The sequence below is a fragment of the Opisthocomus hoazin genome, chromosome 30 (assembly GCF_030867145.1).
Source record: "Opisthocomus hoazin isolate bOpiHoa1 chromosome 30, bOpiHoa1.hap1, whole genome shotgun sequence".
In the NCBI taxonomy this organism is placed as follows: Eukaryota; Metazoa; Chordata; class Aves; order Opisthocomiformes; family Opisthocomidae; genus Opisthocomus; species Opisthocomus hoazin.
The window spans coordinates 2,033,205-2,059,949 of NC_134443.1; the positions used below are offsets into that span (position 1 = coordinate 2,033,205).

General features: G+C 59.2%; 2 protein-coding genes across 2 annotated transcripts in view; both read right to left on the bottom strand.

The window, feature by feature from the left end:
- Nucleotides 1–1,628, bottom strand: part of ZNF687 (zinc finger protein 687) — a 28,541-nt gene extending 26,913 nt beyond the window's left edge. Inside the window, exon 1 of the mRNA XM_075445090.1 lies at nucleotides 1,524–1,628. The gene's annotated coding sequence lies outside the window, so the exon portion shown is untranslated. The remainder of the gene's footprint in view (nucleotides 1–1,523) is intronic.
- Nucleotides 1,629–2,834: 1,206 nt separating this feature from the next.
- The window catches only part of LOC104337856 (putative PIP5K1A and PSMD4-like protein), a 34,151-nt gene continuing 10,240 nt past the window's right edge, over nucleotides 2,835–26,745 (bottom strand). The window contains exons 3-32 of the mRNA XM_075445270.1: nucleotides 26,548–26,582; nucleotides 25,701–25,790; nucleotides 22,997–23,127; nucleotides 22,518–22,635; nucleotides 22,124–22,276; nucleotides 20,717–21,016; nucleotides 19,952–20,157; nucleotides 19,223–19,306; nucleotides 18,501–18,549; nucleotides 18,012–18,096; nucleotides 17,553–17,690; nucleotides 16,746–16,875; nucleotides 15,713–15,793; nucleotides 13,081–13,165; nucleotides 12,678–12,842; nucleotides 12,144–12,245; nucleotides 11,214–11,457; nucleotides 10,642–10,878; nucleotides 10,422–10,476; nucleotides 10,172–10,319; nucleotides 9,762–9,853; nucleotides 6,865–7,005; nucleotides 6,101–6,215; nucleotides 5,396–5,482; nucleotides 4,582–4,650; nucleotides 4,017–4,232; nucleotides 3,822–3,930; nucleotides 3,436–3,567; nucleotides 3,190–3,257; nucleotides 2,835–3,106 (exon numbers count right to left, since the gene is read on the bottom strand). Coding sequence (XP_075301385.1) covers nucleotides 2,939–3,106; nucleotides 3,190–3,257; nucleotides 3,436–3,567; nucleotides 3,822–3,930; nucleotides 4,017–4,232; nucleotides 4,582–4,650; nucleotides 5,396–5,482; nucleotides 6,101–6,215; nucleotides 6,865–7,005; nucleotides 9,762–9,853; nucleotides 10,172–10,319; nucleotides 10,422–10,476; nucleotides 10,642–10,878; nucleotides 11,214–11,457; nucleotides 12,144–12,245; nucleotides 12,678–12,842; nucleotides 13,081–13,165; nucleotides 15,713–15,793; nucleotides 16,746–16,875; nucleotides 17,553–17,690; nucleotides 18,012–18,096; nucleotides 18,501–18,549; nucleotides 19,223–19,306; nucleotides 19,952–20,157; nucleotides 20,717–21,016; nucleotides 22,124–22,276; nucleotides 22,518–22,635; nucleotides 22,997–23,127; nucleotides 25,701–25,790; nucleotides 26,548–26,582 — 3,833 coding nt within the window. The 3' untranslated portion in view covers nucleotides 2,835–2,938. The remainder of the gene's footprint in view (nucleotides 3,107–3,189; nucleotides 3,258–3,435; nucleotides 3,568–3,821; nucleotides 3,931–4,016; nucleotides 4,233–4,581; nucleotides 4,651–5,395; nucleotides 5,483–6,100; nucleotides 6,216–6,864; nucleotides 7,006–9,761; nucleotides 9,854–10,171; nucleotides 10,320–10,421; nucleotides 10,477–10,641; nucleotides 10,879–11,213; nucleotides 11,458–12,143; nucleotides 12,246–12,677; nucleotides 12,843–13,080; nucleotides 13,166–15,712; nucleotides 15,794–16,745; nucleotides 16,876–17,552; nucleotides 17,691–18,011; nucleotides 18,097–18,500; nucleotides 18,550–19,222; nucleotides 19,307–19,951; nucleotides 20,158–20,716; nucleotides 21,017–22,123; nucleotides 22,277–22,517; nucleotides 22,636–22,996; nucleotides 23,128–25,700; nucleotides 25,791–26,547; nucleotides 26,583–26,745) is intronic.

Consider the following 26,745-nt stretch of genomic DNA (forward strand, 5'->3'; position numbering starts at 1 on the left):
AGCAAACACCCCCAGCAGGGCCCCCTCGCTGCCTGCAGCCCCAAAGCAGGCCAGAGCCCCCCGACCCTCACCGGCACCTCGAGAAGCGGCAGCAAGATCCTGCCGTTCATCTTCACTATTCCCCGTGTCCTTCCCGCAGGAGGTCGGGGGGACCCAGACCGCAGTGCAGGACGGTGCCGACCTCCCCGCGAGCCTTCTCCCACACCTGGAACCACACCGGGCCCTCCCAGAGCCCCCCGAGCCCTCCCAGCCAGCCCCAAAGAGGCAGGCAGCTGTTACAGGACCCCCTCTTTCCTCCACCACCACACAGGCTGCAGCACCGAGGCTGCAACAGGATCCTCTCCACCCCTCCCGCGTCCCCTTCCCCTCCCAAATGTGGTGTAACTGGGAGCTTCCCCCCTCCCAAAACCCCGCGCCGTCCGGCAGCCGCAGCACCGCTCATCCCAGCACGGCGGGGTGGGAGACGAGACCCCCGCGCCCCGCTCTCGAACTCCGTCCTGGGGACGGCGGTACCTGAGGACACCCAAGCAGAGCTCAACGGCCCAGAGCCCGAGCGGGTTCTGGTTCACACGGCCGCTCCTCGCACTGGAGGGGCGAGAAACTCCCCCCGGGAACCGGAGCCCCCAAACCAGGCACCACCTCTCGGCAAGGGACCTTACGGCTGAGAAGGGGGGGACCCCTGCCAGCCCCTCTCGGGGCTCCGGGCTGGAGGGGGAAGGCCGCGCCCCCTCCTCAGCCCCCCCGGGCAGGGAGGGGGACGGGGCTCAGGCCCGGGAGCTCTGGAAGGGGCTGACAACGTTCCCGGAGCGGGAGCCGGGACCAGGCCGCGCCAGGAGCTGAGGGGTCCGTGAGCAGCCCCCGCGCCCCCCCCCGAGCCCCCCCAGCAGCGGGGGGCCTCATCCCGCCCCAACTCCCGGGGGGCACGGCCAGAGGGAAGGAGGGGTCCCCTTCCCAGCGATGCCGGGGGGCACAGGGCCAGGTGTCCCCGGGAGATGCGGGGGGGCACTGCCAGCCCCCCGCCGCCGGGGAGGGAGGGGGACGCGGTCGGGCGCCCCGGAGACAGCGCCGAGGGGAGGCAGGGCCAGGGCCCCCCCCTTCAACCCCGCAGGCCTGGGGGCAGCGACGAGCTCGGCCCCCCCAGCAGCCGCGGCCGCTCCCCACCCCATGCCCACAGGCCCGTGCGGCCCCCCCCGCCCGAAGGGGCCGGCGCGGGGTGCCCGTTAGGCTGCTCGCCCCCCCCCGCACCCCGATCTCACCGGGAGGGCGGGGGCGAACGGCAGAGGAGGCGAACGGGGAGCGGGCGGCCGTGACCCCCCCCCCATCCCTGGCCCCGCGGGGGAAGGGGGCGCCCCTGGCCCTCCCCACCCCCCCACCGCGGTCTCGAAGAGCGAGACGGGCCGGGCCGGCACCTCCCCGCAGGCCTCCCCGCCCCGCGGGCCTCCCCGCCCCCGCACACCCCAGGCCTCGGTCCCCCCCCGCGCGCCCGGGGCCGCGAGAGGCCGGGGGTCCCGCCGGGGCGGTACCTGCTGCTGCTGCTGCGGGCGGGGGGCGGCCGGCTCCGGCCCAGGCCCCTCCGCGGCGGCCGCTTCTCCTCAGCCACTTCCTGCTTGGCTCGCGCCCCCCGCCCTCCGCCGCCGGCCGCTCGCGCGCCGCTCTCCCGCCCCCACTCGCGCCGCGCCATTGGCGGCGCCGCCCGCCACTCGCCGCTGCGCGCATCGCGATTGGCCAGCTCCGCCGTCGCTCGCGGGGGGTCGCGGCCGTTCGCACTCGCCGTTGGAGGAGCGGACGACAACTGCGTAGCTGGAGCCCGCCTCCCGCAGGGTGTGCTCATTGGGGGAAGGCGGTGCCGTTCAAAGGATGGTCCCCGCCCACCCCGCTTCCTATTGGTGGTTGCGGCTCGGTCGCCCACGGCTCAGCCGCGCTGCTTATTGGCTGGAGGCTTTATTCATCTATCCAGCCGGCCTCCTCCCACTTTCCATTGGTCAAACGAGGCTGTCCTTCAAGCACGAGTTCTCGCAGCTATTTGGCCACATGGAACGTCCATCAGGGCGTCTCCCAGCTGTTGTTTTCCTATTGAGCGAGAGACCTGTCGCTCAACTCCAGGGCCCGCCTTTTCTCCAGTCCCATTGGCTGGAATCTCTCAGAAGTGGTTCAATCATTTTCTCCCATTTGCTGGCACTGAGTGACAGTGAGGGGGATGGGAGCCTGCCACGCCCAGTTCTGGCTAGCACGTGATGCACAAGGCTCAGCCCCGTTGGTGAAGAGCCCTGTCACTCAGGCACGCCCCTGCCTCTTTGCTCCCTCATTGGCTGGCCCGCCCACCCGCCATGACATTGCCACACCACCCATTGAACCGTCTAGCTGCCATTCAACACAAAATCCCGCCCTCCCCGGCCCTCATCACCACCCCATTGGCCACCTCCCCAGCCCCCTGAACTGACAACATCCACACCACCCCCTCGCTGATTGGCTGACTCCTCTGCCAATCAGCCACCAAGGCCAACCCTCTTCAGCCTCACTGTAAACATGCTACGGGTGGTAGAAAGGTACGCAGTGGGCGGGGCTTGGGTAGCCATGCCCCGCCCCCAGACACGTGTGCACGGGGAGCACAAGGGAGACCCGGGCCCAGTTCCCCCCGGTACAGGGGAGCGCCAGGGCCCAGCGGTCCCCCCCCAGTGCAGGGGAGAGCGGGGCCCAGTTCCCTGCACTACAGGGGAGAGGGCAACCCAGTATCCCCAGTACCAGGGAAGAGCCAGGCCCAGCAGCCCCAGCGCGGGGGCAGCAGAGGCCGCGGGGGGCCGGGGCTGGGCCCCACTGAGGCGCAGGACAGCGGCCCCCGGGAAAGCCTTTATTGCCCCCTGGCAGCCGCGGGCGCTGCTCGGCCCCAGCCCCACCACCTCACCCCGGGGTGGGCGGCAGCGACCCCCGCCCAGCGCCCTCACTTCTTCTCCTCGTCCTTCTTGTCCTTGCTCTCCTTGGCGGCCTGCGAGGCCAGCGAGCCCATGGCGTTGCGGATGGCCTCGTTGTTGGGGTCCACGCCCGGCAGGTTCTCCAGCACGCTCTGCAGGAACTCGGGGTCCTGCATCACGTCGTAGTCGTCTTCCTCCTGCGGGCAGCGGGGGGAGGTGGGGATGGGCTGGGAACCCCTCGTCCCCCCGGAGGGAGCGGGGACAGGGCCGGGCCCCTCACCTTGGCGGGCTCGGAGGTATCCATGGCGGTGCTGCTGTCCACTTCGCCCGCCTCCGCCTGCGCAAACTCTGCCGGAGGAGAGGGACGGCTGAGGACGGCGGGCTGGCGCACCCACAGCCCCCACGGCTCACGCACCCACCCTGCCGCTGCTCGGGGGTCTGGGCCAGCGGTTCCTGTCCGCAGGCAGAGCAGCTGCCCCGCGGCTTTCCCTTCGGAACGGGCCGAGCGCCAGCAGCGGGCACTCACCCGCGCCCTGCAGCGACATCTGCATGGCGTAGGCGATCTGCTCCTCCTCCGTCATGCTGCTGAGGTCGGGCAGCCCAGCGCGGCCAAACTCCTGCTGCGTTATCGTCATCTTCAGCAGAGCGTCGTCCGAGTCTGCGCAGACACAGCCCGCGCTCAGCAGCCAGCCCGGGTGCTGTCCCGGCGATGCCCTTCCCCTCGCACATGCGGCCGCGCCAGGGAAGGGGCCAGGGCAGAGCCGCTCCCTGCGGCACCAGCACCAAAGCGGCCCCGTCATGAGCAGAGCTCGGCCCCGCAGCACCCGGAGCCCCGCAGCACCCGGAGCCCCACCCGCGCCGACCCCTCGCCCTCCCACCCCTGCCCGCTGCGCTCCCAGCCCAGCTCCGCACCGTCCCCGCCCGTGGCTGCGATCCCAGCCTCAGCCGCAGAAGCGGCCGCAGCCCTCCGGGCCTCCTCCTCTTGCCGCTGCCTCTGCTCCTCCATGGAGACGCGCAGCGCCTGCGGAGACGGGGAGAGGCAGGCGGCTGAGCTTGGCCGGCCGGAGCGCAGCACCCACAGCCGCCCTCCACCTCCCCAGCGCTCACCAGAGCCAGCTCCGGGTCTGCGCTCGGGTCCACGCCGAACTCGAAGTCGCTGGCGCCGAGGCCCAGCATGGCACCTCCCTCCCCGGCCAGGATCGGGGAGCTGATGAGGGCGTCGGCCAGGCTGGGCCCCGGCGGCACCGTCACCAGGTGGGAGCCGGTGCCGTCCTTGCCGTTCAAGGTGTTAATGAAGGCGGTCAGCTTGTCTGTGTTGGCTTCCTAGGGCCAAGGGGAAAGGCTGGGAGCAGAGCTCTGCCTGGCTCCCTCCCCGGCTCTGTGAGAGGGACGGCCGGCTGCTCCGCGCACCCCGCGCCTCTCCGCGCACCCCATGTGGGAGCCAAGAGCTCCGCTGTTCCCACCCGGATGGAAAGCATTTGCGGCGCCCGCAGGGAAACGGGAGAGGTGTCTTCCCAGGGGGAAACGTTCCTCTCCACGTCAAGGAGCCGCTGAGGAGACCGAGGCTCAGAGAATGATTCCTATCCTCACGTGCCCGAGTACGGGCTCTGGGCTGGGGAGGGTACAGAATCCTGCCTTGGATCTTATACCAGAAACGCGGCAGAAGTCTCACCTCTTCTCCAAAATTGATGATGTCAACGTTGACTTTCTCCTTCTTAAGACGCTTTGCCAGTTTCACCAGCTGCAACGAGGGGACACTGCAGCATTAGCTTGGATTTCGGCTCCCAGCCACGCTCAGCTCACCAGAAACCAGACAACAGCCCTCAGGATGCAGTCCTGGGGGCACAAGGCCCCGGCTCGGCCGCCCAGCGTCAGGCCCTCCCAGCAGGAAAGCACCTGAGGTGGGACAGGCGCCCGAAGTGCTGCGCGGCAGCACACGCGAGGGAGCTGCTCCTGCCACAGCAGGAACCGGCCCCGGCGCCGGGGACAGGCCGCGTCTCCTCACGGTCCTGCCCCGCTCTTCCACCGAGACCCAGGACACCTGGATGAACTTCCCGGGCATTACGCTAAGTGCCAGCAGCACGGCATCTTCTGCGGGCCGGGAGCAGCGTTTCTGCTCAGGGACACAGATTTTCCCCCCCCAGCTCCTCGGGCACACGAGCCTGGCGGCGCAGGACGTGGCGCCAGCCCCCTCGGGAGCCACCTGGACTGGGGGAGGGAGGCAATCCGACACAAAGCAGCGGGAGATCCGATCTCCATCCTTGGCTCGGGCCCGGCTGTGCTCAGGGATCCGGCCTTCCCTCGCCTGCCCTCTCCTCCACGCTGAGCACCGGCCTGCTCCAGCGGCTCTGCCAAGCGCCTCTGCGCTGGGGCACAAAGCCTTGCTCTCCACGCAGGGCCGGGAACCAACAATAAACCCAATTCACGGTTCAAGGCAGAGCAGGGACCTGGCCCAACGTATTTTCCTGTGACCGGCCATTACTCACATCCTTCTCGTTATCTTCTACAGGGCTCCCAACGAAGGCGATGATTCGCATCTTGTGGTTCTTGCCTTGGCGATGTTTCAAAGCCAGCTGCAAGGCAGAAGTCATGGTGTACTCAGGGTGCAGTTCTCAGGAAAAGGGGGTGGCCGGCTGTCACCCCTGACACTTCTCCTGTTACGCAGGAAAATTTGAGGCCAAATGCCAGGAGAGACGCCTCAGCAGCAAGCCCCAACCACCTACGGGCAGGCACGCCCCAAGGGCCTCCCGTTTGCTGGCAGCTCCTGCTCAGCTGGGAGCAGGCTGTTGGCAGAGACACTCTGGGACAGAGCAAGAAACCAGGACGAGAGGGTGGCCACGTCCCGGGGGAGACGCCTGGGCTGGGGGCTGCTCTCCGCGGGGCGGGAAGGGCTGTGCTGCTCAGCTGGACTTCCACGACGCAGCTGCCAGGTTCCTCCGAAGCAAACCAGCACCGGACCGTTAAACTTCCGAGCTTTTACAAAGGAGGTTTCAGCTGCATTTTGCAGACAGGGGACTGGAGGCAAAACCAAAACGATTTGCTGGGTATGGGTCAGCCGCAGAGGCAGGGAGAGAACCCGGCTGCCGCATCCACCACCGACAGGACAGGTAACTTCACAGGACGCACCAAGGCCAAAGGAATTACAGAGAAAGGCGCAGACTCGCTCGTGAGGAGCCGGCAAGACCACTTACGTGAGCAACTCGGATCCCTGTGCAAAAGGTGATTTTTCCTTTGGGTTGCACCGTGTGTAGCTTTGAGAGGATCCGGCCCGTGTCTGGAGTGAGCGTGGTCAGCACTTCACAGTTGCTGCAACACAGACACACGCACGCTGCCCACCCCTCCGACAATTCCTTTGCCAAACCCTTCTCTGCTGCGGGGTAGGACACGCGTTCCCTGCGCTACGCGGCAGCTGGGCTGCTCCCAGAGCCAGCGCCCTGGGCTCTGCTGGGGCGGTGCGGGCGGGGAGCAAGACTTACAGCCTGCTTTCCTAAAAAAACCCAAAGGCATCTGCCTGCACGCAGGCTTGTGTGTGTCTCTGTCCTCTGCCCCAGCACCCTTGAGCCCCAGCCAGTCTTCATGGACTCTGCCTCAGAGGGAGGCACCGAAATGCGGAGGAACGGCTCTCCCGGGCTGCCCGCGGGCGGCAGTGCCAGCGCAGCCCCTCCTTGCCACCCTTCGGGGCACAAGGCCACGAATCAACGGGTCTGGCAGAGAGCTCCTGAGAGAGAACAGCCTCCGTACCACGTCCTGGCGCTGCAGGAGCAGGCCCAACCAGCTGGAGACCAGTCAGGAACCAGGTTTTCTCATACCAGTCCTCCCAGAAGAACGGGTTTGGTTCAGACCGTGCTATTGCTGTCCCATTGTGCAACCTCCCCTGTTCCCTGTGCTCCTCACGGGTGCCCCCAGCCGCTCCTCAGTGTCACCCTGAGGCCAGTTCCCCCCCCTTTCCACGTACTTGGCTAAGGTGATGAGCCCCACGTTGTTCTCGGGGTTACTGCGCGTTTTGGAGTGGCACACGATGTTGACAGCATCTTGCTGGGCTTGCAGGCGAGTGGGTAGGAAGTCTCCATTCCGCATGTACTCGCTGTTGTCAACGCTGGAACACGGAGAGGAAGGTGTCAGCTGGTGCAGCGGCTGAGGCTGATCCCCAAAGCGTGCTTTTCGGGACTGCACACCCAAGGTGACGCAGCTGGGGACAGGCAGCAGACACGGACGTTTCCCAGAGCAGAGACAAGTCGTCTCTGCGTTTCCCTGAGCTTTCCGATCAGATCCGACCTCTGGGTCACAGGACAAAGGCCGGAACCCCCCCAGCAGCCAAGCAGCCGGCTTGGAGCTGGAGGCTGCCACTCCTCGCTGAAGAGCATGACGGGCGCCGGTGGCCACAGACCTCAGTCCCACGTCTCCTTCATGGCGCCTTCTGCCTCCACAACAAAAGAACCACCAAGAGGCACCGCTCCACGGCAAAGCGCAAAGCTCCGCGCTCATCGCCCCCACGGAGCTTTCCTCAGGACAAAAAGCAGCTTTCCCAGCGCAGGGACGGCGGTCGCTTTCCGACAGGGCTCTGCTCCGCCGGCACGGTGCCCTCCTCGAAGCGACACGGCGACGAGCCGAACCCCCGAGCCCACAGCCCGGCGTTCACACCCTCCGCCCGCAGCGGGTGTCCCGGCCCCCACAAACCGCACAGCACACGGCAACAGTGCCCCGCAGCGTCTCACGCCAGCGGCCACATCGCCAAAATCAAACCCCTGCCCTCCACTCCATCGGCTACTAAATACAGCCCGGAGCAGGCGGAATCAGCCCTTCTCTTACGCCAGCCTCCAGGAAAGCGACCCCAGGAAGGAGGACGCATTAAATAAGAGCTTGAGAGTTTATTCTGGGCCCAAATTAAGACCTCCCTGAGGAGAACTCCCTGAATTTCTTAGTTTTGACAGCAGGGAAAAGGCTTCTTCTGAGAAAAGCCCCACTTCTGACCGTTTCCCTGACCGTGCCTGGGCTGTGCCGAGCCATCTCTCCCCCGGCCCACGCCAAGCACGCCGCCGGGAGCTGCGGAGTGGGGAGCTGCCGCTGCCTGAACTTCACCTCAGGCAAAAAGTCAGGAAGCGACCGGGCCGAGGCCACCTGATCTGCAGCTTACTGTTCACGGGGTAACAGTGAATTCCTCCTGCTCTCCAGGACAACACAAGGAGCAGCGACATGTTTTAATACCCTTAAACGTGAGTAAGCAAAGAGTTACCCAGAGAAAACATCAAGGACTTCGATACGCGGTCTGCGAGTCGGCCTACAGTAACATCTTTATCCAAACAGCTGCAGGACCGCGCAGAGAGCCAAGGGAACGACAGAACCTGGACAGGTTTCACTGGTTTTCTCTATCACGGCCTTTTTCAACACCAAAACTCAAAACCGACAGGGCAGCAGCTGCTGTGTTAACAACAACACACCAACGTTCACCTCCCTGTCCAGCCCCGGCCGCGTTCGGCGTCCAGGGACAAAACCTCTTCCCTCGACAGCGATGCTGAGGAGCAGTAACGGAGACGAGAGCTGCTCCACGCGGACCCCAGCCTGGTGGTGCCGGGTGAGCCCGAGAGGCCGCAGGCACGCCCGCCTGGAGCCCCGCAGCCCGGCTCCGCACGGACGGGACCCCGGCTCGGCGCCGCAGCGTCGCACCAGAGCCCTGGTCCCTCCAGCGGGCTCGCCTCCAGCTGCCAAGCCCCCCTCCCTGCTCCACAGCCCGGCGGACCCCCCCTCACCCAGGAGCTCTCCCCACCAGCAGAGCCAGCCTGCGCCACAGAATCATAGAATGCTTTGGGTTGGAAGGGACCTTAAAGATCATCTGGGTCCACCCCCCCTGCCATGAGCAGGGACATCTTCCCCCAGCCCAGGGTGCTCAGAGCTCCATCCAGCCTGGCCTTGAACCCTGCCAGGGAGGGGGCAGCCACAGCTTCTCTGGGCAACCTGGGCCAGGGTTTCACCACCCTCAGGGCGAAGAATTTCTTCCTAATATCTGATCTAAATCTGCCCTCTTTTAGCTTAGAGCCATACCCCCTTGTCCTATCACTACACCCCCTTGTGAAAAGCCCCTCTCCATCCTTCCTGTCGGCCCCTCCAGGCACTGGCAGCTGCTCTAAGGTCACCCCGGAGCCTTCTCTTCTCCAGGCTGAGCAGCCCCAGCTCCCTCAGCCTGTCCTCGTAGGAGAGGTGCTCCAGCCCTCGGATCATATTCGTGCCCTCCTCTGGCCCTTCTCCAACACCTCCATGTCCTTCCTATGCTGGGGGCTCCAGAGCTGGACGCAGGACTCCAGGTGGGGTCTCACGAGAGCGGAGTAAGGGGCAGAATCCCCTCCCTCGCCCTGCTGGCCACGCTGCTCTTGGTGCAGCCCAGGGTACGGTTGGCCTTCTGGGCTGCCAGCGCACACTGCCGGCTCACACCGAGCTTCTCAGCCACCGGTACTCCGGGTCCTTCTCCTCAGGGCCGCCCTCGAGCCACTCCCCGCCCAGCCTGCGCTTGTCTCTGGGACTGCAATTCCCCCCCTCATTGCACCCCCCGCTCTCCGTGACAGTCCCCAACCCCCCCGAGCGCCCAAGACCTTCACCGGCGCCCCGACCCCGCGCCCCGACCCCGCGCCCCACCTCACGCCACCCTCTCCCTCCCCCTCCTCCCCCAGCCCGCGCCTCTGCCTCCCCTCACAGCTCCTCCCCGCCCCCGGCCTGGCCCGGCCCCGCCGCCCGGGATGACTCAGGGAAACGCGCGGCGGCCCCAGGGCTCGGCGGGGCTGGGGCGCGGGGGGAGAGGGGAGAGGGGCGCGGGGAGAGGCCCCCCCCGCCGCGGCCCGGCCCGCTCGCCCGCCCGCTCACCACACCATGGTGCTCTCCAGAACCATCTTGCCTCCTTCCCTCACGACCGGCCCGGATCCCACCAAACAAGGCGCCCGCCGATTGGCTCCGCGCTACCAGCCAATCGCCGCTCCCCGTCTGGCGAGGTGAGGAGCGGCGGCCGCGGGGCACGCTGGGAGTTGTAGTCCTGGCAGGGCTGTAATGGCGGCTGCAGCGCCAGGCCCACCAGGCCCAGAGACGCCCCCCCGCAACCCGTCCCCTCCCTCCGCCGGTTCCAGAAGGAACGAGGCCCTCCCCCCGCTCCCCGCGACCCCCGGACAGAGCAGGCAGGCGGGCGGTGGGTTCAGCAGCACACCGTGTATTGTGGGCCCGAGACAGCGGCCAGGCCGCCAGCGCTACAGAGCCGAAAGGACAACGGTCAGGCACGGTACGAGCGGCTCCGGCCGGGGCTGGCCACGGCGGGGTCCCAGCGTGGCGACACGGAGCAGCTCCGTCCTGTCACCCGACGTCGACGCAGAGGTCACGGCGGCATCGTCGGGCTCCCCGGCAGGGCAGGAGAAGCGAAGTCCCCTCGCCGCGCTGGAGGAAAGCCACACGCGTGTTCATAACGGCGTGAAAGGCGGTCGCCCGCCACGCTGAAACACGCACACACAAAAAGAAGCAGTTCTGAAAACCCGTTACAAAGCAGAGGTCGATATAGAAACGCCACCCCCCTGCCCCCCCACTCGCCCAATAACTACCCCCAGGAAAAGAAAAAACACAACACTTAAATACAGCTTCATAAATATTAAATCATGAAAAAATTTGAGACTTGGTTTTCTTCCCTCCTGGTAAAAAAACCAGAAAACAACGAAGAGCTGGGGTTAGGAGGGAAGAGAAGCTTTGAGTGTCTAATATAGACAGTCACGGCAGCGACGAGGCGGGAGCGGCTGGAGCGAGCCTGGCGCAGGGGAGCGAGAGGGCACAGAGCCGATCCTCCTCCCGCCCTCGGCACTCGGCTCGGCGTCCATCAGCGTCGGGGTTTGAGAGCCCTTGGGAACCAAACCGCCTGTGAACAGCGACTGTCCTCGCGCTCCACCAACCCCCGGGGAGCCGCAGACCCGGAGTAAGGCCATTCCACTCGGTCTTCCAAAAAAAACTGTAGAATTGAAAACAAACAACAAACCACCTTTTTCTTAAAAAATATCAGCTCGTGTCGACCCACTTCAAAGGGCTGAAGTTGAAGGTGGGAAGAGACTTGGCTCTGAAACACCAACTAAAAAATCCCTTTCTACACCACTACATTCTTTGTTTCCTTAGCAATCACTGCTAATTAGTATAGAAACCCCTTGCACTACCACAAGGGCAAACTTTAAATTACTTCTTTTTATATATATAAAAAAGAACAGCGGATTCTAACCCACCAGGAACACGGGGAAGAGTCACTTTGTTTCTTTATAAAAAGCATTTAGTGAAAATAAAGATCAGTCCAACATCCGCTCCGAGATCTCCAGAGAAGCATCTGCAGCCGGCGTGGGCCAGGCGTCCCCACAAGGAAACGGCAGCAGAACGCTCCCTCCTTCAGCTGATTATTGTGTCTAAAACCAGACTGCGAATGCCCGGTCCTTCTGCGGGGGCAGAAGCCCGTCCCAGTCACGTAGGAATCTTGGTGCCAAGCCGCCAGGAGCACCCGTGTCGACAGGCTACGATACAGGCGAGATATCAAAAGGGAGCCGAGCTATAAAAACGGGAAGGGTTGAGCACGTGGTGCCCGCAGCGGGATGGAGCGCAGGGGTGAGGGGGAGGCAGCAGGCTGGGTTTGGTCCATTTGCTTAAGAAATACTTTAAAAAAAAAAAAAGCGTGCCCCTTACAAAGATCTCCCTTCACCTGCGCCTCCCCGCCTGGCAAAGGGACCAAAGGGCTCTGTTTAAAAACCGGGGGACAAAGCAATCCCAAAAGCTCCCTGACGTCTCAAAGGCTTCGCACACGCAAAGTCCTCCGAGCAGCACAGCGCGGCACCCAGCTCTCCTCGTTGCTGGCTCGAGGCGACGCAAGACTGAAACCAGAGGCGGCTCTGGCCGCTGGGAATGGCTGCTGGGGGAGAGGAGCTCGTCCACGGGCAGTGCGGCTTCTGCTCCCCCCTTCTGCCTCTCTCACATGGGATACTTCCTGATGGAACACGGAAAAAACCTATTTATTGAAAAAAAAAAAAAACCAACAACTATCTTGGAGGACTAAAAAGAAGCGATATGACTCAATTCAGAAAAACATTTAAATTAAAAACTTGTTTAAAATATGAAATAAAACCACGTTGCTCTGTCGCCACTGCCCCGATGAGGCTCTAATGCCCGTTTCCCCCCCGTAACTCCAAAGAGTCGCCCGTTCTCGCAAGGTGTGTGGTGTCGGCACGGTAAGCAGCTAACTCCCTGGAAGGCAGCTCCCTTCTCCAGCGGGCTCCAGCCCACGCCGAGCAGCTCCTCCTCCTCCTCCTCCTGCTGCCGACAGCCGGCTTTCCTCCCGCCAGGCTTCAAAGCAGGGAGGACAGCGGGGACACGGCGGTGGGCTCGGCTGCGAGGAGACTCCCAGGCATCCGAGGCTGAGCTGTGCTGGCTAGGTCTTTGTTAATACTATCCCAGTAAGCGTCCCAGCCTTCCAGCTTTTACGTTTCTGTCCAGGTAAGTTTTCTTAAAAAAAACATCAGAATAAATCAGCAACGGGGGCTGAACGTTTGCCAGACTCCACAGACCACGCAGAGCACAGAACAATCTGCTTCCATTGCGGCGGCTTCGATGTTGCTTCACTGTGAAGAGAAAAGAGGGGAGATGCTGGGGAGGAGTCGTCTGCCTTCCTCCGAGGAAGAGCAGCGGGGTCTCCTGCCTGGCCTCCCCCTAAACCTTCTCCGCCCTGGCAGAGGCAGAGCGCAGGGGGCTGCTGAGTTCAGCTGTGGGCAGGCTTACCCCAGCCACCACCCCACGTGAAAACCGGAGGGTCTGCGAGTACTCGCCGTCCGCCGCAGGGACAGCAAGATGAGCCCGGCCAGCCTCGCCCCGCTTTGTCTCCGCCATCAGGCCCACCCCGGGCCCGCAGCAGAGAGGGACCTCTCTGCTTTGCCTCCCACTTGCCTAGTTCAAGGCGCTGGGGGCAGCAGGTTATCACCCAGAGCAGGAACGGTGCCTGGCACAAGGCAGGCTGAGCCTTCGCATACCAGAGGATGATGAGGAACATCTGCTCCTGCTCCGGTCGGTTCACGCACCCCACTCAGCGCCCGCGTGCCCAGCACAGCCAGGGACCACCCAACCCCTGCAATCCTCCACCCACCTCCGGAGCCCCTCTCTTCCTCCTGAACAGGGGAGTACTCACAAAGCTTATCTCGGTCTCTTGCAGGTCTTCAAGCTGCTCTCTCAGCTCCATGGAGCACTCGGGTACAGAAGGCCCTGGGGAGCCGCTGGGGAAACAGAAGGGGGAGACCTGTAAAGCAGTTTTTAGAACTGAGCTGTCAATAAGTCGCATCTCCAGGGCCGCCCTGCTGCACCCAGCCAACGGGAACGTCCGGCACAAAGGCGCTTGAGAGGCAGGTTTAACACAGAGGCACACCCAACACGATCCGTGCTGGGCCAGGCACCCAAAACACTACCTAGAAAACCATCCCTCCTCGTGGACGTGACTGCAGACACTAGAAACGAGGATCTCTTGTCCAGCCAAGCAGCAGCACCTCCTTACAGAAGCCTTCAAGCACCTCATCAACATAGAAATGGTCTTGGGTGAGAACAGTTCCAGGATAAAGAATCCCCGAAGCACCGGAGCTCAGCGAGTCTCAGCCTTTCCAGACAGAGGCACCTTGTTCGAAAAAGCCCCTGGCAAACCTTTTACAAAGCTTTTCTGCTCCGAATGCAAGCGGTAGCCTGAGAGCAGGACACCTAACCTGCGCACGCTGAGCGCCAGCCAGGTTACACTGCCAGGGAGGAAATGTGGGGCACCGAACAAGACGTCCTTTACTCTGATACTCTCTGCATTTCCCCATTTCTTTCACAATCCTACAGCTCAAAGGTTGCAACCTGCTGGCCAAGGAGCTCCAGCTCCCAGCTTGGGTCTTGTCCCGCTTCTTACTGAGGATCTGGCGACCACAGCTTCTCTTGAGTGAGAAGTCAAGTCTGCGAGGGCGTATTTCACCCAGGCCAAGCAGTCGGGGCTCTCCGCTGCACTGGCGACTCGCAGAGGAGGTTTCAGGATGGCACGACCTGCTCGGCCCTCCTGCAGCTAGCACCCAGGGCTTGTCCCAGCCTGCCTGCAGGGGTTGTCTGAATTAGCAGGGATTCGATTGCCTGTTGCTAGAGCAGGAAGCACGAGCTGTTCAGTCATCAGGCTACACGTCACCCCACAGAAACACCCCTGGATCAGCACCCAAATGGGACATGGGGATCCTCGCCGGAAGGCAGGGCTCCCTCTGCCTGATCACGCCTCATCTACACGCCTGGTTACTCTGAGCTGCTCCGTCTTCCTCCTCCACCGAGCTCTCTACCTGGCGACTCGCTGCCTGGGACCTACGCAGAAACCAAAGGCAAGGGTGCTCAGCGCTGGTTACAGTGCACACAGCCCTCGAGGTTTGTCTTAACCAGCACTAAGCAGCACTGTCCTAAGGCAGTGCTGCAGGACGAATCACAGCGTCATTTCGGTTGGAGACCACCCTGAAGATCGAGTCCAACCATTAACCTAACGCTACCAAGCCCACCACTCAATTACAGCACTCAAGAGAAAACGAAGCACCCCTCGCAAACGGAGGGGATCACCCTCCACACCCCTCTGGCTGCAGGATGCCAGTCAGCAGCTTCCCTTCCCAGCGGCACAGGCCGGCGGTTAGGCGTCCCGCACGCCAGCACGCTTCTGCCAGAGGTGAATGGCAGGGCTGGGCGGAGGACCAGGGGAATGCCAGCCTCGCGAGAGCACCCACGCCTGCACGGTATCGCTTACGCCACCGCAGAGGGCACGTCCTCAACACACAGGTTGCACACCGCAGAGGCACGTGGCAACGTGTCTGAGGCAGGCGTGATGTCGTGCTGCAAAAGATAGACCAAGGTGGTTGTAGCACGGAGGAGAGGGCTGAGCTTGAGTTCCCAAGGCAGATCTGGAACGGGCCAGATCCTGCCTTCCCCCTGTGCCCACTCCTAGCAGGGCAGAAGCTCTAGCCGGAGAGGTTTCAGGTGAGATCACTGCCCTTTGCACAGGACTACAGAGATTCAAGAGGTTACCTCCCCAAAGGGTGGTAAACACCTGGCTAGGCTGGCTGAGTCTGCAGAGGAAAAAGAAAAACAACCTTTTTAAATCCATTCAACACGTTGTGGTGTCATAAATCAATAATCCACAAATCGCCTTCATCCCTGTCAGGGTTTGCAGGGCTTTATGCATCTCCCAAGGTCGCAAAAGCGGATTTAAGCCTCTGACAACATGTCTGATGTAGGGAGCTCGGATCCCAGGGCCCCATACGGGAGAAAACACGGGTCTGTGCTCCTTCCTGGATTTCATCACCACCGTCTGGCGCTGGCACATGGTTTCACGCGATGTTGGCATAGGGTAACCACACGCTCGAGCGCCCGCAGCGTACGGTCAGCAGTGTGCTCCGCTCAGGTGCCTGGGGCAAACACAGATCGGGCTTCGCACCTGGGGAACCTCCTGGGACCCAACCCAATGGAGCAGCAGGCTGGATCCCACCTACCAGAACCCACGTTTTGGCCAAGCAGGGTGCTCAGCGCCACGCGGGGTAAGGAGGACCCCACCCCGAGAGGCTTCACCACTGAGCCTGGCAGCAGGCAGACACGTTACGCAGTGCCGAGCCGCAGCACAGGGACACCCTGCGTTCCAGCGCTGCAGTTTCGGAATGAACTGACTGTGCGGCACCTCTGTCGCCGCTGGCCAGCAACGAGCGGGAGGCCAGATCCCAGGGTAAGCCTCGCTGAGCACACCCTCTAGCCAGGCAACGGCTGGTTCCTCCCCTCACCTAGACAGGAAGATGCCAGGAGCTGTTCTAGCCAAATCCTTTGCTGAGCTGTCAGCTTTATGCACTTGCACGCCCACTGACCTACGTAGAGATTGAAGGAGAGACACCCGCAGTTAAGTAAGTAAAAAGAACGCCTCGGGCATGCTGACATACTGGAAAGGAGCAGCTCTGGTTTAGGATCCCTACCAAGAAGTCTCCATGTTTTTACAGAGGGAGTAAGAGGTGTTAATTACAATTGCAGCTCGTTCTCCTGCAGCTCAGGAGAGAGCAGGCACTTCTACCAGTGCCCCTCTGCAGGCAGTGGGTCAGGAATGGGGAAGATGGTTTCCGATCACTTCCAGGCAGGTAAGTTAACACCTCAGAACAACTTCTACGAAAGGGATTGTCCTCTGACCACAGCTCCTCCTCGTCCCTGCCAGTCTCACCACTCCAGCGAGAAACAAAACAAAGGCAGCCACCAGCTCCCTCAGGGCTCCCCATGCATTTCAGCTTCGGAGACGTTCCGAACCACCCCTGTGCACACCCCGCAGCCTCCTTTGCGAGGAGTTGTAGGAGCTCCATGCTAACCCAGTCAGTAAGCTGCAAGAGAGCCCAACCATCTGAAAAGAGCAGCGGGAAGGTCATCGACAGCACCATCCATCATCACGTTAATGCTCTTCACGTACATTTTGGCAGTGACACTTTCACCAACTCACTTTAATTAGCACAATTACGTCTACTCCAGAACAAAGCCATTACAGAACAGACAAGGAACTAAAAGCCACTGGGACCCTCACACAGCCCAAGCAGAAGATGCACGATCATGTCATCTGTAACGGAGTGCAGGAACGGCAACACAATGCTCCCCCTTGCACATGCTTGAACCGACAGCACTGAACTTCCTCCACAACACACCGACCACTGACATGGGTGTTTCTGCAAGCATGCCACAAACTGAAGCATCCATAAGGCAGCACCAAGACCTCCCATGGCTCATGAGTCTGACTTGCAGGAGTCGCTGGCCTGCCATGTGCCGAAACAGCAAGAGCCTTACCTATTTGCGGGTGAGTTGAGGCCTCCGCTGCCCAGGGAGGAAGTGGACAGGGTTGTTGCGATGGAATCGCTGTTAGCTTCGTCTACTGGTAGGGTCCTGGGGAGGAGATCTGGGCGACCAAGGTGGGAACCTGAGTTGAAGCACAGACTGTTCCATCACCAGCACAACAAGTGGGATCGTGTGGCACGAGCTCCCACACCAGCCATGGGTCAGGATCCATGCTGGATCCCATCAAGATGCCTCAGACACCCGAGCACTGAAGAACCAGCCCTGCAGGCAGCTCCCAGTGTTCCAGGTCCAAGCCTTCACCCAACTGCCTAGCCCAACTTCTCCCCTGGCACAAACCCCACGGGCACATGGGACTGCCACGCAGCCTCAGCCCACCTCCCAGGGGCAGCGTGGGCCGTGCTGGATGCTGGGATGAGGCTGAGAGATCCCATGAAGAAACAATTCCCCATTTCCACAACCCGGTCTTATCCTGCTCGTGAGTAAAGCCTGGCTTTTACTGGAACATGAGGTTTATCATCCTGCCCTCCGTTTGTTGCAACAGAATACCTGGAAACAGCCAAGCCTTCGAAGGGCTCGCTGCTCCTCCGGGCCTTTTCGCCGTGCTGTCAAAGGCCACCTGTGTGTGAGTTTTTGGCCCCATCTGGTTTCCTCCACCCGCAATCCCAGGAAACAAGCCCTCCCCCGGCAAGACCACAAACTAACATGGAGGTGTCTTGCACAGGTCAGGAGGCAGCAAGCTTCGATTAGACAAATACAAGCTGAAAAATAACTATTTTTATTTCTAGTCCAGGCACCAACCTTGCTCTACATCCGCCTCTGTCATCACTTGTGCTTTTGTCTCGCACGACATGTGCGACTGGGAAGGCACTCCTCCTTGACAGCTCCGCCGAGGCACTGCTGTGCCAGACCGGCTCTTCTTAGAAGGGGATGGCTTTACTTCAAGACAAAAACCAAGACAGCACTTTTCTAACACGTTCAGGAAGGAGTGAAAGACCCGACGCAGCAACTTCCCAGTCACAGAGCTGTCTGGCACAAGAGCTGTGCCCTGAAAGAACAGGCTGATGGATGAAACAACTCCTACAAGGCCACATCTGTGAGGCAAGAACAATCTAGGAGGAAGGAAGGGGTAACACGGCACAACAAATTTCCTAATGCTCTTGCACGCTGTCATCCACCTTCCCAAACCACCACTGCTGAGCAGGGAGAAGCCAGAAACCACGGCAACTGCCACGGGCACAGCTGCACGGAGGTACTTACGTGGTATTTTCTTGAACACTGTGTTGCACATGAACCGCTGGAACCTTTCGGCGTAGAAGCTGGGTCTGTGCACAGAGACAGTGTCCTAGAAGTGCGAGGGATAAACATTACCGTGTGAATCTGGATTACTAAGCGACCAACAAGCTTCTCTCAGGCTGTTAGCTTTGAAACGTACGCTGCGTTGGACTAGGAACAGCCAGGGACTCTCACAGTTGTTCCCACCAGCAGCTGTGAGAAGCAGATCAGCTACGAGCAGCAGGCATTATATAGAAAGCCATCAGTGCTTGTTAATGAACGAGCAGGTGACCAGTGCTAACAAAACGTTTGTATTGTATCTAGAAAGCAATACTTCTATAGAAGAGAGCAAACACACACACGCCCCAGAAACCCAGGATCTTCTGCCCAGAAGGAGCAAGGACAGTGGGCACAGTTCAACAAGAAGCTGGTATTCTTGCTAAACAAGTTAAAAAGTGTTTTTTTTCTACTTACCCCATCGTGTACAAGGGCCTTCCAAGAATGCTCCAGCTTCTTGACAAATCTGACAAAGGAAAGAATTAAGAACGACTTTCACACCGCGTCCCCACTGTCTGTAAGGCACCACGCTCGCTCAGTACCGAGCCTGGCTTCCGACCGCAGCGGCAAGCACACCCCAGACACAGGCCGCTTCGGCGTCTCCTCCTTGTCCCGTTTTTCTGAGGCTGTTCCACAGCCACCAGGGCTGCCCGCACAGCTCACCCTCCCGAGGGGAGACTTTCACAGGCATCACTATCAAGGGCAGTGGACTTGCAAGGACATTCAACAGAGGCCTTACACACGTAACCCTCTGCACGCTATTTATTTAACACAAATAGAACAAAAGGCAAGCCTTGCAGCTAATTTTACAGGGAGAAAGGGTTACGGCCATTTTAAGCCACCACTTGTTTTTTCCTTGCCACTTCCTGTACAGTGCCTGAGTACGAGCACTGCAGCATACAAAACAACTTCGTAAATCTGTTCTGGGAACATGAAGTAAACACAGTCAGCAAGACCCAGAAATTGATCCCAAAATGCCTGACTTCAAGAAAATAGAAAGTGGTAAGTAAATAAATAAATAAATACAGTGTTTATTTGTGCCTTAACTATTTCTTGAGAGCCAGTCTGGACAACCAAACGGGGGCAGACAACGCTGGGAAGCGCCCTGCACCCTCCGGCGACACACAGCTGCTGCTTACCTGTAGGACTGCAGCACGTCGATGATGCCGACGTAGAGCAGCAGCCTCTCCCCCTTCGCGTTGCGGGCTGGAATGCCGCCCATCCTAGCAGAGGACAGGGCACAAGCGTGAAACCGGGGGTTCTCACACCCCGCTGCCTCTCACACAGCCTAGCGTGGGCTGAATATTATGCGAACTATTTAACAAGCGTCAACATGCGAGAGGCACCTACTGCTCAGCTAACAAAAACGAGTCGGAGCAGAACGCTGCTTCAGCGAGTTAGCTAAACCTCCTGAGAACGGACCCCCTTCTCCCTCCGTGGGACAATTTCACTGACAAGAAGGATTAATCCCGAATCACCCATGAGAGGAGGCCAAGCAACGTGAAGAGCACCTACTACCACCCACACTAAGATGGCAGCTGGGCCTTACGGGCTGTTAGTCTGATCCAACAAAGCACTCGCTATGCCTCTCCGAGGTGGATGGAAGTAACCGGTTGAAGCTGCCAACACCTGGTGGGCAGAGAACTCTCAAACACCACCCGGAAGGCGAGAAAGTCTTTTGCACATTAAGGAAGGGAAAACAAAGACAAATGCACAAAATTTGACATCGAGACCTCTCTGCCCAGCGCAACAGCAACCCCATAAAGCCCAGTCCACATCTGAATCCGGTCTCCGTTAGCCAGGCTTGGGTTTTACCCCTCACTCCTCGCAGCGTTTCACTGGGAAGAGCAACACCGACGCAGACTTACTGGTCATCCGTTTCTATGGTGCCACCTCGCCGGGCCTCTCCCTGGATGGACTCCATGGCTGTCGAGTAGAGGGCCTTCTGGGCAGCGGGTCGCCGCGTATCGGTCTGGGATGTCCCATCTGCCATCGCGTGCTCTCTCTGTGCCAGATCGATGTTATGGATCGCAACCAGCAAACTGTAGTCCATGATTTTAAAGCTCTGCAGGACCTGGGCATAAAGTCAACACAGGCATGATCAGGATTGCAAGCCCAGTGGAACCGTCAGGGCAGACATCCTCAGAAGCGCAGTCGGCATTTTTGCCTCGAGCGTATTGAGGGGACGGTTTTTGATGCACAGCTCATCTACGGTCACCAAAGGGAATTACAGAATCACAGCATCTATGGAAAGGGATTCAGAGGAACGCCATCGCTGGTACCCCTGCGCAGACAGGGACCCAAGCCAGGGGAGAACACTGACTTCTGCACAGCCACCCAACTTGAGACCAGGCTCAGCCAAGCACCCGGACCCTGCCCTGCTCCAAAGCCCAACCTCGGCAGAGGGTGCTCCCTCCGCCGTTCAAGGCAGTGCTGGGTTTGATTCAGGCTGGAAGTACTGTGGGCACCCGGGCTCCAGGTCCTGCTTCTTGTCCACACCACCATCAAAAAAACAGGTTCTCTAAGTCAACAGGCAGAGGCTGCAAGGGTGGCAGCTGCCATCTCCTTTTCGTAGGACAGGCTCTGGAGAAAAGCAAAGAACTCTCCACACCGCCCTTCACCCTCCCACTCACCAAACAGTCTCTCTGTAACGTTTTGCACAGAGCATTGTACATGTCAGAGTCTAAGAAAAGGCCATCAGGGATGTCCTGCATGAAATCCAAGTCCTTGTACGTGGGGAAGACCTTCTCTCGCTCCTTCTGGGATGCTCGGCGCTTGTAGGTGGAGCCCTTCAGGTCGTATTTCAGGTGCATTTTGACAGAGCGCGGCAGCAGGTTGTTCATCACAACAATGCGAATGTTTTTGCCTCCGGCCTGGACACAGTACAGGCCGTAAAACTTTGGCAGCAGCGTCCTTGGGTTCTGGTTCAAATTCTGAAACACCAAAGACACAGAAATACCTTCAAAGCCATGCCGGTTATTCACACACCAGTTAGAGAAGTTACCCGCTCCCTCCTGTGCTTCCACACGGAACCGGAGCTGGCAGGGACTCCAAGCCGTTGCCAAAGCAGCTAAGAGCCAAGGGCAGGTGACCACGGGGAACAGATGGGCGATGCCTACCGCTGCCGACAACCTCTGTGCAAAGCTGAACGGGCCAGAGAAAGGCTGTAGGAAGGAAGGAGTTTGCTGCTCTTTCACACAGAAGCTAAGCTGGGGAGGCTTCAGAGCAAAGGAAGATCTTGTGCTTAGCCTTCTTAAATCCAGCGCTTAGGCCAAGCTAAACACATCAGGGCAGAGATGGATCTAAGCTCTCGTGGCTGCAGAAGACACTAGACAGAATTTTGAAGACAACCAACCTGTTCCTGGGATATAATCACGGCTAAAAATATTTGTAGGTTCGGAAGCAGTTTAAGGAACTCAACCAGTGACCCCACCAGCATCAAAAGTCCTACGGCACTTCTATACGGCAAGACTGTCTCGTGGCTAAATTCCCTTTCACAGCGATGGCTTGTAAAGACAGACACGAGCAGTCAGATCACACACGCATCGTGCTCAGGGTGGGATCTGATTTTGCCCCAGAACTGAAAAAGCCCTTTTTGCTATAGCCACTTTCACAAAATTAACACGCTTTTACTCTCCAAGCTGCTGCTTCTGCATACAGAAACCCAGAGTTCTTCAGCTCTTATTCTCTGCAGACAGAACCAAGCATCGTGCTGGGAAAGGAAACCCAAGCACAGCTTTGCAAGACAAAGTACCGCAGGCGTGACACTGCGCGGCACGGAAGCAACGAGCAGTTCGCAGCCTGCAGCCTTCCAACAGGGTCCGAGTGACAAGCGCAACCCAAGCGGCCTGCGCAGCACGCCAGGCTCGGGACAGCCCAGCAGCTCGCGTCAGTCCACGGACAGTTCAGAGAGAAGCTGCCGCGCAGCTGGGGCACCGATCAAACCTCCGCTCACATCTACCAGGCGGCACGCAGCAACGTCTCTCCGTTCAGGGGACCCTTCCCTGGCTTGCAGAGAAAGCCTCGCCCACGTGAATTACCATGTAGTAGCCAGGCAGCAGCTTCTGTAAGAACTCGGCCTCTTTGTGCTGAACCGTTTTGATGATAAACTCATCGTCGCTGGATACGTAGAAGAGGGATCCGCTGGCCCCGGAGTTTGAAAGTTCAATGAGTGGCTCACTGCAGAGCGAGTACTGAGGAGGACAAGGTGAGAAACGCAGAGGTGAGAGACGTGTCAACAGGAAACTTCAGTGCAAAGGTTCTTCCTTTTAAACGCTGACAGAGGCAACGCCAGAGTCGCATACAGCACCCACTGCTGCGCTGAGAGAGCTTGCCACGCCGCCTCACAGCACTCCACAGTGAGAGGGGGAAGGGGACAAACACCCATCGCACAGAGCACGCAGCGAACGGAACCTGGTCCGGCCACCAACTTACCAGGTAGTCGTCCGGTCGGATCCCAAAGAGCTCCCGGAAATAGCGAAAGGCCACTGGCGCGTAGGTTTTGAACCGAAAGTCATTGTAGTGATGAGCTGGGGTCAAGTTACTCCCTTCACTGCTCGAGGGGAGAAGCACACACAAGTATTTGTATTTGACACTTTTCTTCAGACACAGCCCTAAAAGCAAACACCCCTGGCTGCCGGCTTCCAGCACGCGGGAAGGCTAGAAAGCACCCCCGAGAGGGACCGGCGTAGGCACACACGCCAGCCAGCCTGTTTCTGCAGAAACAGGTCGCAGGCAGGGGCCTGGGCTGGCCTGCGAGCAGCGCACCGAGCAGCTCTGCTCAGCAGACCCACGCTCGCTCCTGCAGGCAACTGTCCTGGTCTGGTGCGGCCTCCTCACGCGCGAGCAGCGTTAGGAGCTAACGCTGCTACTCACTACCAAAGCACCAGAGAGAGAAGAAAGCAAGCACTGACCTCGGGAAGAAAATACTTTCTACTACGTAGAAATCTTGCATGAGAACATCTCTTTCGGGTTTGGTGCTCAAGCTTCCGACTGTGTGCGTAATGCCCAGCTGAATGGCACCTTTCAAGGCAGATGACGTCGTCTGGAGGGGCAGAGAAAATGAGTTCGACAACATGGAGCAGCAGAGTGCAAACAGGAATGAAAGGAGTCAAAGAAAAGAGAGCCCCCAGTTTCAAACAGCATTGCTAGCTGGGGTATTTTACACCTACTGTTTCCAGCTTCTGTCCTTTGTTTCTCATTGACTAACACCGCTTTGGTGACAGACAAGGTCCTGTGCAGCCTGCTGTAGGTGACCCTGCTTCAGCAGGAGGGTTGGACTAGATGACCCACAGAGGTCCCTTCCAACCCCTACCGTTCTGTGATTCTGTGACGGAACGCCTGGGAACACCCCGACATCCCTGACAGCACCCTGCTCGATCCTTCCGCGCTGGGGGGTCGAGCAGCAAGGACTTGAACTGGTCCTCAAAAGGACTGATTTCATTTTGTCCTCCCACAGCTCTCCTCTCTACATCCTGTGGTCAGAGCGGGAAGACACCCAGGGACAGATCATCTTCTGCCCCGCTGCACAAACACACTTCTTGTCACCTTGGTCTTGGAACCACACACTTTGAAGCTTGCCCTTCCCCAGCTTGGCCACAGACTTGGGTCTTCTACAGGACAAGGCAGGCACGGCCAGCACAGCACACAACGCACGCTCCTGTTTGGTGCTACCGCGCTCCTCCGCCTGCCTCTCTCGCTAGGTCGTGGCTCTGTAACCCTGAGGAGCTCGCTGCCGTTTCTAAATAACGGGCAGAGACACGAGTCCTGCTCCTGCCCCTCTGCGCAAACTGCCCAAGAACAATGTGGGACTGTGTTCTTGTAACAGCTACTCACGCCAAGAGGCCTCTTCCGTCCACGGAACACATGATCTCATGTCAGACCCCTGCGACGTGCCTCAGCCTAGCTCGTGCCAGGGGCTCTCTTTCCCAGAACAGCCCGGGCGAGATCTGCTCGACACCCCGACGTTCCACGGCCTGTCAGTTCCCGGAGCACGGAGATACGAACCCTGCCGTAATGCCTGCTGGAAATAGCGAGGCTGCGGAGCAGGTGCAGGTTGGATTTGCGTACTGCAGCTCGCAGACATTTCATTTGGCTCGTACATAAAGCAACTGGGCCCAGAACAAGATCCAGGGCTCATGATCCAACCAGTTTGTGTTTGTTTCCCTCAGCTAAACAAAGCCCAGCCCTCTGCCACATGCAAGAAATCCCTACAGATCAAAGCACTTGGCAACAGAGGACACCGCGGTATCTGGGGGACAAACATGTCCAGCTTTCTCCCCTGCCACACATCCTGCACGAAGCCTTGTAAAGTGACCAGGAACCTTCCTCCCACCTAACGGGTTTTCTGCTACCATAGCTGCAAGAGACCTGCTCACGGCTCCCTGAAGAGAGCAACCAAAACTGGCAGCATCTCCAGCTCCTCGACAACGTCCCTTTCTTCTTCAGCCACCTGTCTGGACCTGGTGTTTATTCAGTAGTAGGTGGCAAAGGAGGAAGAACTTGACTCCACTTTCCTTCCTCACCCTCTGAAGGCTACAGCTGCTTGCAAACAGATCTCGGCTCAGCTCCCCTAGCCCCGCTCCGGCTCCCAGGACAGTCTCACTGCTGCCATGTTTGTGAACACAGAGCCACCGGGCCAGGTTGCCAGGGAACAAGTACTTTTCTCTTCTATTAGCCAGCACGATCAGCTGCGCAGCTGACTGCCTGTTTACAACCGCTTTTATAGGGCAAAGAATTCTGAAAAACAACTCACCACCCCTGGAAAAGGAGCGGGTGGAAAACAGACAGACCGTGCATTAGCCTCCTTCCCAGCAAAGTCCCCTGCAGCATCCCACCAGGCTCCTGGGACCCTTGCAAGAAACACGTCAGGCATTTTCCACTGGCTCCTGCTTTTCTCTCCTATCACTGCTGTCAAACCTTCCACCTCTGAATTTGCTGGGAAACGGAACGCCAGATCCCAATCTTCAAGACAGAGTTTCAAAAAGGGCAGTGTAACAAACCCTGCCTTCTGCAGAAACACCGCTGGAATTCCTCCTTTCCACTCAGATTCCCGACGCACAGACGGAGGTACGTCTGGATTAGAGACTTCAGACCGGCAGCTTCGCTGACACAACGCGGTGAAACGCCCGTATCAAGGCATTACCCACTGAGCTACATCCTGGACGCCAGTCGCACTCCCGAGAAAGCCAGTCCAATCTGATGAAGTCCAACAAACGGGAAGCAGCATCCACAAAATACCCACATTTACAGGCTTTTTAAAAATACCCAAACAATCTCCCCTTTGTAAAGCAAATTCCAGTAATGCCACAAGATCTACAGAAACTATTGTGCCCTGAGAGCCCCGAGAGCACCCAGCAAGCCAAAGAGGCCTAAGAAGTGTTGCTAACGGGCAAAGTTTAAAAATAATCCCCTCTTCCGAAGGCTACAGAAGAGAAGCTAAGCAGCACACATTCAGTCCTCTGGTTCCCTTCCTCCGAGATCTTCTTCGGTGACTGTCACAGACGCTACCCACCGTCTAACGCCGCGCCCCGTGAGGCACGCCGCTGCTCTGGGCAGCACCTGCATCGCAAGGAGGAGAACGGCAACAAGCAGCGAGTTGTGCACGAGGCAACTTACCTTTTTATAGGTAGTCTCGCCCGTGGAGTCCACTCCTCTGTGCCCTTTCTTTATCGTCTGCGAGCCTGGCTGCCCAGAAGAACCCGGCATCTAGGATTGGAGTAAAAGATGCTGAGAACCAAGGATGTAAAACCCGCTGTCTTGGAGGCCGGTGGTTGCCCAGAACCACCTGGCAGAATTCTGCTGTTCTCAAAGACAGCGGCTGCGCAGCGCCGCAGCCCCAGACCCCTGCACGCGTGCGAAGGGGGGACGTGGCACAGGCTGGCCTCCGGGACAGCAACGGCACCGAAACGCCTGCAAAGAACCGACCGAGCGCCCTGCGACCGAGGCATCTGATCAGAGAAACCCCTTCACACGAGACCACCTGGAAGGGTTTGCTTTTTTCTAATCCCCATCATCACAAACAGATCGGTTCCAACCACAGCCGGTCACCATGCTTCCTGCCAGCAGGGCCAAGTCTTTGAGGAAACATTTTAGGAAGGTGGCAAATTCTACTCTGATTCATGCCACAAGAGCTCGCCTGACTCATCGTCTTCTGTCGAACACGCAGTTGTTAAATGGCGTTTCTCAGTCAAAACGAGTTGAACATCTTGCTCACGGCAGGAGATGTACGTGGTGTTTTGGTGACACCAGAATTGTTCAGTTCGAGGACAAGCTGGGTTTTTAAGCAGACATTCCCTTGGTAAGGAGAAACGCTCCGATTTCCCAGACGAGTACCCGCAGCTCACTGCGCTTCCCGCTGCCTGGTTTACCCCTAACCCCAATGAGACTGGAAAAACAGCAGACAGGTCTGCAGTGGGGCATTCTCTCAGCCAGGGACAAACCAGCTTGTTGGTCAGAAACTTACCTCAGGGCTGAGCGATTTTTTGAAAGTAGATGATCCTGTCAAAAGAAAAAAGCCACACTCAGAGAAGGTTAATCATTATAACTCATCACAACAAGCCTGACACACCGCCTCGCTTTTTGAGGCATCTGAAAAAGCACTGACTCACGGCTGATTTCTTCACAGCTGCTCCTCTTACAGCAGGCAGAAATTTTGTCAGGC